This window comes from Pipistrellus kuhlii, unplaced genomic scaffold (genome assembly GCF_014108245.1).
Source record: "Pipistrellus kuhlii isolate mPipKuh1 unplaced genomic scaffold, mPipKuh1.p scaffold_m20_p_28, whole genome shotgun sequence".
Taxonomy (NCBI): domain Eukaryota; kingdom Metazoa; phylum Chordata; class Mammalia; order Chiroptera; family Vespertilionidae; genus Pipistrellus; species Pipistrellus kuhlii.
This window is the reverse complement of record NW_023425527.1, coordinates 1,376,074-1,389,617: the sequence shown is the minus strand read 5'-3', so window position 1 is coordinate 1,389,617 and position 13,544 is coordinate 1,376,074. Positions and strand designations below refer to the sequence as shown.

At 47.5% G+C, this 13,544-nt stretch overlaps 1 protein-coding gene across 2 annotated transcripts in view; it reads left to right on the top strand.

Moving 5' to 3' along the window:
* SCPEP1 (serine carboxypeptidase 1) overlaps positions 1-12,260 on the top strand; it is a 29,249-nt gene extending 16,989 nt beyond the window's left edge. For both annotated transcript variants that reach the window (XM_036454170.2, XM_036454171.2), the window contains exons 9-13: positions 295-388; positions 1,652-1,765; positions 4,285-4,422; positions 6,995-7,158; positions 11,656-12,260. In XM_036454170.2, the coding sequence (XP_036310063.1) occupies positions 295-388; positions 1,652-1,765; positions 4,285-4,422; positions 6,995-7,158; positions 11,656-11,718 (573 nt within the window). In that variant the 3' untranslated portion in view covers positions 11,719-12,260. The remainder of the gene's footprint in view (positions 1-294; positions 389-1,651; positions 1,766-4,284; positions 4,423-6,994; positions 7,159-11,655) is intronic.
* Positions 12,261-13,544: the final 1,284 nt, after the last annotated feature.

Sequence of the window (13,544 nt, the reverse complement as noted above, 5' to 3'; positions counted from 1 at the left end):
CAATAAAATATATTTTTGGGGGGGGGCGGGGGGAAGACACAGCTCATGATGTTTATCCTGCAGCATCTTTGCTTGGCTCCTATGAGCTATTCCATTCCCAACCTCGGTCTCCCCCTCACCCCCCATCCAAGGCTGTGCTGACGGAGCCTCCTGAGCTGCATTTCTTTCTGGTCCAGGCAGATTTACAGAGAAAGCTGGCCCTGGATACAATGGAGGGCCAGGTGCCTTTCTGTTCTACAGCGTTGACAATGGAGAAATAAAGAGCAAACAGCCAAATGTACTTCTGTATTTCAGAACACGGACGGGGTGAACTTCTATAACATCCTAACTAAGACTGCGCCCATGTCCACCATGAAGTCAAGCCTAGAATTCACCCAGAGCCACCTAGGTGAGTGAGCCTGGAAGCTGCTGGCCCAGTTTCTTCTCAAAGCTTTATTTTACCCTTTTGTTTTTATTTTTCAAATTACATTTTTATTGTTGAAGGTATCATTTATGTCTTCCTTCTTCCCCCATTGACCCCTTCTAGCCTGCCCTCACCTCCACTCCCCACCCCAGGCTTTCACCACCCTATTGTCTGTGTCCATGGGCTATGTATATGTGCATACACGTTCTCTTCCCACCTATTTATTTATTAATTTTAAATTATAGTTGGCTTACACTATTATATTAGTGTTATATTAGTTTCAGGTGTACAGCACAGTGATTCAACATCTGTACACCTTAGAAAGCGATTGCCACAGTAAGGCTAGTAACCATCTATCACTGGACTGTAAAGCTTCATTAATATATAATTCAGCCCTAACCGGTTTGGCTCAGTGGATAGAGCGTTCGGCCTGTGGGACTGAAAGGTCCCAGGTTTGATTCCGGTCAAGCGCATGTACCTTGGTTGCAGGCACATCCCCAGTGGGGAGTGTGCAATAGGCAGCTGAATCGGTGTTTCTAATTATCCTTCTCCTTTCCTCTCTATAAAAAAATCAATAAAATATAGAAAATATATATATATAATTCACATGCCATAAAATTCACCTGTTTTAAGTGTATATCTGTGGTTTTTAGTGCATTCACAGAATTGTGCCATCACCACCACAATCAGTTCCAGACCGTTTCCCAGAAAGATCCCACATGTCTGCGTGCAGCTGACTCACCACCAGGCATCCCCTCCTCCGCTCTCTGTTCGTCTAGACTTGCCTTTTCATGGCCTCTCGTAGAAATGGCTTCATGCTATGGGTAGTCTATAAAACATCGGCTTCTCTCACGTAGTATGTTTGAAGTTTAGACACCAGCTTCTGCACCCCAGACGGCGATGCCAGTCCTCCTGCAGGCTGGGTTGTGCTGTCTTTCAGCTGCCCCAGCGTCAGGGTGGGTGCCGTACGTGGCATCCTCCTTTGTAAGAGGCGGATCAAGGCTGCAGGAGTCCTCTAGATGCCACTGCTGGCTGGTTTCTTCTGTCCATGCTGGCTACTCTCCGCAGCAACCAACACTAACGAATCCTCTCCAGTTTCAATGTGTTTCTGCCTTCCTCCATCTGGGGTGGATCAAGGTGACACTTTTCATGTTCCAGCCGAAAGCCTCCCTCCTCGCACAGCAGCTTGGGAAGGTCCTCTCGGTCCCATTTCCACCCCAGTTGACTCACCGTGTACGTCTGTTTCAGTTCAGCTTTACCAGCGCCACGTGAGACACCTAAATCGGGACGACTTGAACCAGCTCATGAACGGGCCCATCAGGACGAAGCTCAAAATTATTCCCAAGGACTGCTCCTGGGGAGGTAACTTATGCGGCCTAATTGGGCGCCACCTGTGGAGTTGGGGAGGAGGGGAAGAAAGGTGCACATTCAAAGGCCTTCCTTGGTAGAGTGGGTTTCGTTGGTGGTAGTGATCATATGTTGCTGGTAAGACGGTGTTATTATCCACATTTTGTAGAGGAGCAGAAAAAAGACAGCAAGTGACACGCCAGATTTGGTTCAAAGCCAGGGGCGGGTTGGGAGAGAAACGCCATGGTTGGTTATGAGGTGATGACGGTTGAAACCAGGTGTGAGTACGCTCTTTCTTTCCCTTTCCTATCATCAGTTTGAAATTTTCCGTAATAGCACGTTGAGATTTAGAAAAGCCATGCCTGAGGCCACAGTTGGTCACAGGTGTGACTTCTAGACAAAGGTCCTTTCGGACGGGTTTGACCAGTTCTCTGGCCAGCCTCCTCCTGGTGCCAGATGTGGTCCAGGTGTGTACTGCCTTCTGGCCTGAAGGCCATAGTAAGGAGACATTGGGGTCCTCAGAGACCAGGCCAGGTGGCAATCTTGGTAAGGACCTGTTTAGTCCTGGGGAAAGGCTGGGAGAAGTGGAACACCCAGGCTCCTGGAGAGGAAACACTCCATGCTGGGGAGAGTTTCGTTGATCCCCCAAAGTGATGGTCTGGAGTAGGGGTGTCGAACTCAATCAGAGAAGGGGCCAAAATCTAAAATCCAGCCTAAATCGCGGGCCGAATGGTTTACTGAACAGTCATAAACTGTCATTGTGATGGAAACGCAGCGGAGTGCAGTGATGACAGCGCGGTGCGGGCCACATTGCAAGGCCTGGCGGGACGGATTTGGCCCGCGGGCCTTGTGTTTGACACATGTGGTCTGGAGGTTTTCCAGGGTGGCCCTGTGACAGCTGCTGAGACTCGGGGCGCTGGCCTGACGTCCTCAAGGGACATGGGCCATCCTCCCCACCTGCAGAGAGCTGAAGGCTCATCCTAGACCAGGTGTTCTCATCTCCTCAGAGTTTTCTAGAAATGAAGAAAGACGTTAATGTGATCAAATAAAAAGAATGTGGTGTCGGTGCCACAAGGGATGACAGCTGTGGGGAGCTGTCTGGCATTGGGAAGAAAACGTGAGCAACCACAGGGGGCTAGGTCCAGCTCAGACTCCTGTGAGCGCCTGTTTGCAGCCCCAGCCTTTCTTTCTTTTTTTCTTTTCTTTTTTTAAATATATTTTTATTGATTTTTTTTTTACAGAGAGGAAGAGAGAGGGATAGAGAGTTAGAAACATCAATGAGAGAGGAGCATCGATCAGCTGCCTCCTGCACACCCCCCACTGGGGATGTGCCCGCAACCAAGGCACATGCCCTTGACCGAAATCGAACCTGGGACCCCTCAGTCCACAGGCCGACACTCTATCCACTGAGCCAAACCGGTTTCGGCCCAGCCTTTCATTTTATCTTCATTTATGGTGGGAGGGTGGGTCGGGTGGATGGGCCCAGTGACTACTTTTTTTTCAGCCAAACTCTCTTTGGCTCCGGCGTGTCTATGTATGGTTTGGAAAGGACAGAGTGACCTTGCCCAGTACTCCCAGTTTCTTTGAGTTCCGGTTTGTGGTGAAGCCTACGTACTCTCGAGTCAGCCAGGCCTACTTTCCTATCCCAGTTTGCCACTGGATGGCTGTTTCAACCCAGACACTGTTGTAGCCTCTCTGAGCCTCGTTTTCTTTAACCTTGGTACAAGTCAAGAGACCTTACCTCCTAGGGTGGTGGTGAAGAGGAAATGAGATGTTGCTTATAAAGTACAGTGACTAGCGAATAAAAATAAACGTATACATACGCTATTGTTATTGCTCAGTATTCTGACGATGGTGGAGCTACTGGTGGTCAGGAGTCCACTGGGAATCTACACTGACCAGCTCCTCTGGCTGGGGGCTAGTCCTCCACGTGGTCACCTTCTCCTCTTGCCTGGGATTCTTCCTCCACAGGGCTTACTGAGGGCAAGCTCTAAATGGGTCTGGGTCTGATTTGGTTTCTCACTAGGGTAGTCTCCCTTGTTCAGAAATTAGAACTTAGCCCTAATCGGTTTGCTCAATGGTTAGAGCGTCAGCCCAGGGACTGGAGGGTTCCAGGATCGATTCCTGTCAAGGCAGGCTGCATCCCTGGCGCTGGTCAGGGCCCATGCGGAAGGCAACCAATCAGTGTTCTCTCTCTCTCTTTCCCCCTCCCTCCCACTCTCTCTCTCTGAAAATCAATGGAATAAATATCCTTGAATGAGGAGTAACAAACAAACAAAAATGCCATTGCTGTCATCACCACACTTGAGAGATCAGAGCATGTGTTGTTCATGCTTGCCTTCTGCACATCCAGCTCAGGGCACGGAGACCCAGGCTGGTTGGTCCCTGTGGGTGAAGAAGCATTGTGTGTTCAGTCTTTTGGGTGCTGCACAGGCTGACATTTAGGTGCCAGGGCCCAGAATGTTTTGGGCTAGAAGGTCAATCCTATTCTGGTGGATTCAAGCTGCTGCTTTTTTCTCCTTCCTCATGTGCAGGCCAGGCCAGCAACGTCTTCCTGAACATGGAGGGGGACTTCATGAAGCCAGCCATCAGCGTGGTGGACGAGTTGCTGGAAGCCGGGGTCAATGTGACCGTGTATAACGGACAGCTGGACCTCATCGTGGATACTATGGGTAGGAACCCAATTTGAGGGGCACATGGGGGTGGTGTTTCAGGTTGAGCTGGAAGGGACCTGGCCTCAGTAACATCCGTCTTGGGGCTGGTGACATGGAGGTGCTAGGAAGAAGGCCATTTCCTATTTTATCCATCCACCCATCCCCAACCTTGATTCTTGGAAGTGGGTGGAGCCACCTGTGACGCCCCCCCCCCCCCCTCCGAGAAGTGTAGGCCCATCCAACTGTTGAGGCTCTTCAGTTATAGTTAAAGAAAAACACAGCACCTATCCCTACCACAAAAATAAAAAAGAAGACTTTTTTCTGAGCTCTAGAACAGATGGACTATTCCACTGAGGGAAAACCTTGCAGGGTGATTTAAGATTAAACCCTAAGGACTCTGTAAAACGAGGATCCGGGGGAAGTGGTCTTTGCAGAGCCACTGTCTCACTGGCTGTCCCCGCGTGCCACTTCTGGAGTCAGCAGGGCCAGTAGAAGCACAGGGGCAGGTGCTCGGAACCAGCAGGCCAGCCAGGCATGGGGTCTGCTGGATGTGCTGTTTCTTAGCGTCAGCAGAACCGAATCTTCCTGTGACTTGTGAGCCAAGGGCGCTAAGGACAACATGAAAAGGTTCTGTGTTTCTTCCCACATTTCTGTCTCACTCGAGACTTCTCAGTCCTCCTGTCAGACAGCTGCCACCTCCAGAGGTCCCTGATGGCCTCCCTCCAGAGCATCCAGCGGCAGGAGAGGGAAAGGCAAAAAGGGGTCGGGCTCCCCAGCAGTTTGGTTTCTTCATAAGCCGGGGTATCCCTGGAACTTGCTAAAAATGCAGACTCTCAGGCCCCACCCACACCTACTGAGTCAGAACTTGCATTTTTACAAGGTTAAGGTTTTTTTTTTTTCCCTTTTAAAAAACAACTTATTAAATTTATTGGGATGGGGGGTGTCAATCGGGAAAAATGGAGACATGTAATACTTTAAACAATAAATAAATAAGTCAAAAAGAACAAAAAAAACACCCCCAAAAATAAATTTATTTATTTATTTATTTATTTATTTATTTATTTAAATATATTTTATTGATTTTGTACAGAGAGGAAGGGAGAGAGATAGAGAGCTAGAAACATCAATGAGAGAGAGCCATCGATCAGCTGCCTCTTGCACAGCAAGAGGGAATATGCCCGTACTGGGGATATGCCTGTAGCCAAGGTACATGCCCTTGACCGGAATCGAACCTGGGTCCCTTCAGTCCCCAGGCCAACGCTCTATCCATTGAGCCAAACCAGTCTCGGCCCAAAAAATAAATTTATTGGGATGGCATTGGTTAATAGGATTACATAGGTTTCAAGTGTACACTTCTATAGTACATCATCTGTATATTGCATGGTATGTTCACCATCCAAAGTCAAGTCTTCTCTTACCATTTATGCCCCCTTCACCCTTTTCTACCCCCTCCCACCCCCTTTCCTTCTGATAATCACCATATTGTGGTCTGTGTCTGAATTTTTGTTTGTTGCTTTTAGTTTTATGTCCCATATACAAGTGAAATCATATGGTTCTTGACTTTTCCCATTATTTGGATTAGCATGATATTCTCAAGATCCATCCATGTTCTCACAAAGGACAGTATTTCCTCTTTTGTTGTGGCTGAGTATTCCATTGCATATATGTACCACATCTTCTTTATTCAGTCCTCTACTAAAGTATGCTTAGGTTGTTTCCATGTCTTGGCCATCGTCAATAATGCTGCAGTGCACATGGGGGTGCATATATCTTTATGAATAAATGTTTTCAAACTTTTCAGCTAGATATCCAGAAGAGGGATTGCTGGGTGATACGGTAGCTCTATTCTTAATATTTTGAGAGACTTCCATATGGTTTTCCATAGTGGCTGTACCAGATTACATTACCACTAGCAAGGAATGAGGATTCCTTTTTCTCCACAACCTCTCCAACACTTGTGATTGCTTGTCTTTTTGATGATATCCATTCTAACAGCTGTGACATGGTATCTCATTGTGTTTTGTTTTTTTTTTAATATGTTTTATTGATTTCAGAGAGGAAGGGAAAGGGAGAGAGATAGAGACGTCAATGACAAGACAGAATCATCAATCGGCTGCCTCCTGCATGCCCCACACTGGGGTTTGAGCCCACAATCTGGGCATGTGCCCTGACCAGGAATTGAACCATGATCTCCTGATTCATAGGTGGACACTTAGCCACTGAGCCACGCTGGCCAGGCTTCTTTGTGGTTTTGGTTTGCATTTTACAAGGGTGAGTTTTATGCACATTATTATGCTTTGGGAAAAGCCAAGTTATACGAACTAGATTTTTTTTTTTTTTTTTAATCATACGTGAGGGTTTATTCCAGTACTGCCGGCAGTATGGGAGAGCAGCAGGTCATTCACAAAAATCAGCTCTGCAGCCCCCCCATAAGCCAGCTGCTTATATAGTAGGACTAGATTATATGGGGAGGTAGGGATTACAGGAATAGGGAAGTTGTCATTGTAGGCTGGGCTGGGACTAGGACCTAGATTTTTTTTCTACTCCACCCCACAGCTAATGCCTGGCCCTTCTCTGTCTCTCTTATCAGGTCAGGAGGCCTGGGTAAGGAAACTTAAGTGGACGGAACTGCCCAAGTTCAATCAGCTGAAGTGGAAGCCCCTGTACACTGACCCTACATCTTCGGAAACGTCTGCTTTTGTCAAGAGCCACAAGAACCTGGCTTTCTACTGGATTCTCAAAGCTGGACACATGGTGAGAGAGAGGCTGCTTTTGTTCCAGATTTAAATCCTTCTGAGGGACACCATGGGCAGTTGATTATGCCTGGGTGCTCTGCCTGCGTTGGTCTTACACGTTGGTCTTTGGGCTAGGAAGTGTTTCAAGGTCTGTAACAAAATTCTGCCCTTAGCGCTTCATTCATTGAAGCCTGGAGATTTTCATTTAAAAGAGTAAATCCTCCCGCCGAAACTGGTTTGGCTCAGTGGATAGAGCATCGGCCTGCGGACTGAAGGGTCCCAGGTTCGATTCCAGTCAAGGGCATGTACCTTGGTTGCAGGAACATCTCCAGTAGGGAGTGTGCAGGAGGCAACCGATCAATGTTTCTCTCTCATAGATGTTTCTAACTCTCTATCCCTCTCCCTTCCTCTCTGTAAAAAAAATCAATAAAATATATATTAGAGAGAGAGAAAGATTGGGGCGGGAGTGGCGACAAAGACCCCTTCCCACAAGCTACTCTTTAGGGACATTACTGGTCCTCACCTAGGGTCAGTTTTGTCCCCACAGACTTTGGCAATGACCGGAGACATTTTTGGTTGTCACAGTTAGGGGGAGGGAGCTGCTGGCACCTGGTGGGTAGAAGTCAGGACCCTGGTCAACATCCCACCATGCATAGGACGCCCCCACACCTAAGAACTGTGCAGCCCAGTGTCAGTGGTGCCAAGGCTGAGAAAGCCTGATACGGAGGAAGGGGAGCAGGGGTATCTGGTAGACTCAGTCTCACAATACTTTATTTATTTACATATTTGACCACAGACAACGTAGTCTTTTTACTTTTTTCCAATTACAGTTTACTTTCAATATTATTTTGTATTGGTTTCAGGTGTTCAGCATAGTGGTTAGACCAGTGTTTCCCAACCTTCTCTCATGATGAGAATCACCTGGTGGAGTTGTTAAAACACAGATTCCTGAATCCCAACTAAGAAGTGCTAAACTAGAATTTTTGGGAGCATATAGGTAAAATTGTATACTTAACTAGTGCTCTAAGACAGATTTTATATACAGAGCACTAAGTTAGGTATGCAATTTTACCTATATGTTCTCAAAAATTCTAGTTTAGCACTTCTTAGTTGGGATTCAGGAATCTGTGTTTTAACAACTCCACCAGGTGATTCTCATCATGAGAGAAGGTTGGGAAACACTGGGTTAGACAATCACATACTTTACAAACTACCCGCCGCCCCCCCCCCCCCCCCCCCCCCAAAATTTCCAGTCCTCACCTGGCACCATGCAGAGTTATTATGATATTATTGGCTATATTCCCCGTGCTGTACTTCACATCCCCGTGACTATTCTGTAACTACCAATCTGTACTTGTTAGTCCCTTCACCTCTTTCACCCCGTCTCCTGACCCCTTCCCCTCTGGCAACTACCAGTCTGCTCTCTGTCTCTGAGTCTGTTTTCGTTTTGCTTGTTTATTTTGTTCCTTATTTTTCACATGTAAGTGAATTCATGGTATTTGCACAGACAACGTATTCTTAACCTCTGTGACCTTTAGTTTCCTCTTAAGAACTTTCCAGAAGTGGAAATGCTGAAAGTTCTAAGAGAAACAGAAGTTTCTCTTTGCTTTCCTTTATCCACTGAACAAACGTTGGCGTGTCACTGCCAGGCACTGCGAGTGCATGGATGGCACACCATCTCCGTCCTCAAGGAGCTTGTGGGCATGCGGGCCCGGCAGGCAGAGACCCTCTGTGAATAGAGGGAAGGAGTTGGTGGAGGGCTGAGACCCTCATGACATGGGGTGAAATGCTACTGTTAATCAGCTTAACAATAACCCACAACCTTCGGACCAACTAGGGGTGAAATGCTAAGATGGGGGTTGGCCCAGGGAAAGGGGCCCAGCCCAGGCTTGGGGGTCCTGGGAGCCCGGCCCCTAAACAATGGGCAGGAGTTAACTAGGCAAAGGAGAATGTGGGAGCAAGGAGAGCAGCGTGTGCAGGTCCAGAGGAGCCTTCCGACAGCCAAGGCCTCAGGAGGGACACTGGACAGAGATGAGACTGGGGAGGGAGACTGCGCACCGCGGCAAGGACCTCAGACCTTTCCGGAAAGTGATGGGATGCCATTGAGGGGTTTTAAGCCAAGGCATGAAATTACTAGGTTTGTCTACAAAATAACATCCCAGCAGCCGAGGGCATGGGACAAGACTGAGGAAGCTCACCAATCTAGGAGGCTTTTCTGGTCAGCCAGAAGAGAGCGATGTGGAGGAATTTAAGGGAGAATGGGCAGGTCTTGGTAACTGCCTGTATACATGTGCATCTGGAGTCAGATGTCTGTCCTTGAAGACAAGGATTTTGGAATCCAATAGGGAAAAGCGAGAGGCAGGGCCCTGGGTGCACCCGTACTTAAGAGATGGGAGGCAAGGCCCTTGCTGGGTAGCTCAGCTCTGTTGTGGGTTCGATTCCCAGTTAGAGCACATGCAAGAGTCAACCAATGAATGCATAAATAAGTGGAACAAGAAGTCAATGTTTCTCTCTCAAATTAAAAAATAAATTTTTATAAATTAAAAAGAAAAAGAGATAGGAGGCAAAAGAAGGATCCACAAATGAGACCTGAGAAAGAAGCAACCAGAAAAGTAGGAGGGAGCCAAGGACATGTGGCATCCTCAAAATCGAGAGGAGCCAGTGACGTCTCCTGCTGCTGAGACAGACAAAGGACTGACATGTATGGAACGAGTTGGGTCAACGATGGGTGTCATCCTTGATAGTGAGTGGCAGGCTCTGAAGCCAACGGGGAGAAGTTGGAGCAAACGACTGAGCAGCGAGGGAAAGAGACAGCAACTTCCTTAAGAAACCTGAAGGAAGAAACCATTTGAAGCGAGCATTAGCAAGGCAGCTGGACCGGGTTAAGAGGGCATTTTGTGAGAGGCTCTGAGTGCCTGCGTGCCTTCAGTGTTGAGCACACATTGTGACTTAGAGAACAACGCTTTTGAGAGAGGGGTCCCCGCAGAGGCAGGTAGGGGGAGAAGGGAGGAGAAGCTAACCACAGGCTTGCTCTGAGCTGGCGTTCAGATGCATTTCCTCTTAGTTTGGAACAAAAGGAACAAGAGATCAGTTGGGGGCAGCCTTAAAATAGCTCTTGGAGACTGTTATTAAATCGTCCCCCAACCGCCTCCTCTTTGGTTGATTGAATGCCATTTTGGTAAATTCCACCATGCCTCCATGGTCTTGCTTGGCAGGATTGTTGGGGACGGTGATGTGGCATAGAGAATAGTGGAACCATCTACTCTCTACTCCAGGCCTCTACCCCTCCCCCTTTCGGTGGTGTGTGGGAAGGAGATTAAAAATACATTTTTCTTGATTGATTTTTAGAGAGGGAAGTTGGGGGAGTGAGAAACATCGACATGAGAGTGAAACATCTATCAGCTGCCTCCTACACGACCCAACCTTCCAAAACCTGGACATGTGCCCTGACCAGGAATCGCACTGGCAACCTTCCAGTGCATGGGGATGATGCCCAATCCAGTCATACTGGCCAGGGCCGGAAGACTTTTTTTTTTTTTTTTTTTTAACAGGAATTATTCAAAAACTCTAAGGTAGGGGTGTCGAACTCAATCAGAGAAGGGGCCAAAATCTAAAATCCAGCCTAAATCGCGGGCCGAATGGTTTACTGAACAGTCATAAACTGTCATTGTGATGGAAACGCAGCGGAGTGCAGTGATGACAGCGCAGTGCGGGCCACATTGCAAGGCCTGGCGGGACGGATTTGGCCCGCGGGCCTTGTGTTTGACACATGTGCTCTAAGGGGAAAACAAAACAAGGTGGAATATCATATAAAAACGGGTATACCACCCATACAAAGGGTCTCCTTTGCTTCTTTGTGTGGGTTTTGCTGTTCGCTTCCCTCTGGGGCCATGTTTCTACTCTCTTCCCATTCTGGGATGTGTCCTACCCAGAGAATCCTGTAAAATGTTTAGAATCTTCCCTCTCCTTTGAACAGGCTGGGGCTGTTAGTACCATAAGCACAGCCTTTATGAACAACAAATCAACAGCTCAGTCTCACATGGACAAAGTTCTTGCCTAAACACAGACTTCGGGCACCTGCCACCTAACAGGTTGGGGCCCTGAAGAGCTTTCGTCAGGCACAGCTGTCCTTTCACAGAAACAACCCTCTTGTGAAGGGGTGCAGCCGTCCTCCCAGGCTGCTGTCAGAGCAGCAGGGCGCTCTTCCTGGGAGCCGGGTCTCAGGATGTCGCCCCTGAAGCTAGTCCCAGGAACAGAACCGGTCGCGCACCGAAACCGGTTTGGCTCATTGGATAGAGCGTCGGCCTACGGACTGAAAGGTCCCAGGTTTGATTCCGGTCAAGGACATGTACCTTGGTTGCGGGCACATTCCCAGTGGGGGGGTGTGCAGGAGGCAACTAATCGATGATTCTCTCTCATTGATGTTTCTGACTATCCCTCTCTCTTCCTCTCTGTAAGCAATCAATAAAAATAAAAAAGAACCGGTCGTGCTAACTCTGATCCTGCTTGGTTCTAGGTGCCTTCTGACCAAGGGGACACAGCTCTGAAGATGATGAAGCTGGTGACTGGGCAAGAGTAGGATGGACTGGGCTGCAGTGAGCAGCATGGCCTCGGGGCACGGGAGCTGAAGCGAGCACCCCGAAGCTGTGGGAGCACCATGGTCCCCCTCGACTCCGACCTGGGCTGTGATTGTGAAGGATCCTGCCAGCTTCTTTCTGCAGAGAACAACCTCACCGCCTCTGTGGCAGCTTGGAAGTCATTTTTGCTTCAGAAATCAACAGCAGATTTTTAAGATTTTCTAAATGGATTTGTTGTAATCAGAATGAAGGTGTTAAGCCGCATTCACTTTTGCTTATTATAAAAGCAAGCTGTGCAATTTATTTTTTTAAAAAAGTAGAGTGGGGGATTCAGGCAAACAAAGAACAAAATGAACACCCTTATACTCCCTTCTCTGGGGTACACAGTTTAGTGTATATCCTTGGCAGTGTTTTTGTTGTTGTTGCTATATATACTTTTTTTTTTTTTTTTTGCAAAAATTAAGTCATTAGTTTACTGTCTACTTTGTTCACAAATCAGAATGTCATAAACACCATTTCATGTCAATAAATGTCATCCTACAACTGTTCTAATGGCTGCTGAGAATTCCATTTTACGGATGCACCGTAATTTCTGTACCAAATGCCCACTTGTTTTTCTATAAGCAGTTTTCTAGTTTGTTGCTATTCTAAACAGTGCCTCTGGTGGTTCACCCTGGCTGTTATATTTTTATGCACATCCTTACTATTTTCTTGCAGTAAATCCCCTAAAAGCATGATTGTGTAGTCAAAGGATCCCAACATTTCTTTAAAATTAAGGCAATGCGCCGAAACCGGTTTGGCTCAATGGATAGAGCGTCGGCTTGGGGACTGAAGGGTCCCGGGTTCGATTCCGGTCAAGGGCATGTACCTTGGTTGCGGGCATGTCCCCAGTAGGGGGTGTGCGAGAGGCAGCTGATTGATGACTCTCTCTCATTGATGTTTCTAACTATCTCTCTCCCTTCTTCTCTGTATAAAATCAATAAAATATATTTTTTTAAAAAAAATAAATAAATAAAATAAAATAAAATTAAGGTAATGCCTTTGGGATTTGGAAGTTTTCATCTGTGGCTCCAGGTCCCCATAAGGAATCTATCATGTCTGTGATGCTCTGGAGGAACACTGCCTCCTACAGTTGTGGGGCTGAGATTTTGAAAACCAAACCAAGTCATTCCTGTATGTGGTAAAAGCAACTTATACCTCCGTGAGCCACTCTTTCAGATCTGAGACTAAAAGGGGCTCCCTGGGGCAGAGGCGCAGGCACTCGCAGACTCACCTAAGCTGTTGCTGCTGGGTATCTTTTGCCGGAAACCACTTTGGCTATGAGTGTAACTAGTTACTGAGTCTTGTGAGTCCTTCTGGTATTGATTTGCAACACAAATTGAGTTCCCAACCTCAAAGGGGCTCTTTTGTTACTAGGTAGGGTATTGGTTGGGAAGGAATGCAAATTTGAGCATTAGGATGGTTCATATGGGCGCATCCCAATGGAGTGAGGGACCTCAAACTTTCTTTCCCCAAGAGGCAGCCCTTCCATGCCTTCCTGAGATTAATCTCGCTCTTATTAAAAAAATATATTTTTTTGATTTTTAACAGAGAGGGATAGAGAGTTAGAAACATCGATGAGAGAGAAACATCGACCAGCTGCCTCCTGCACATCCCCCACCAGGGATGTGCCTGCAACCAAGGTACATGCCCTTGACCGGAATCGAACCTGGGACCTTTCAGTCTGCAGGCCGACGCTCTACCCACTGAGCCAAACCTGTTTCGGCCTGAGGTTAATCTCTTGCTCTGAGATCCTGTAACCAATTCCCAGACCTGCCCAAGGCCCCTC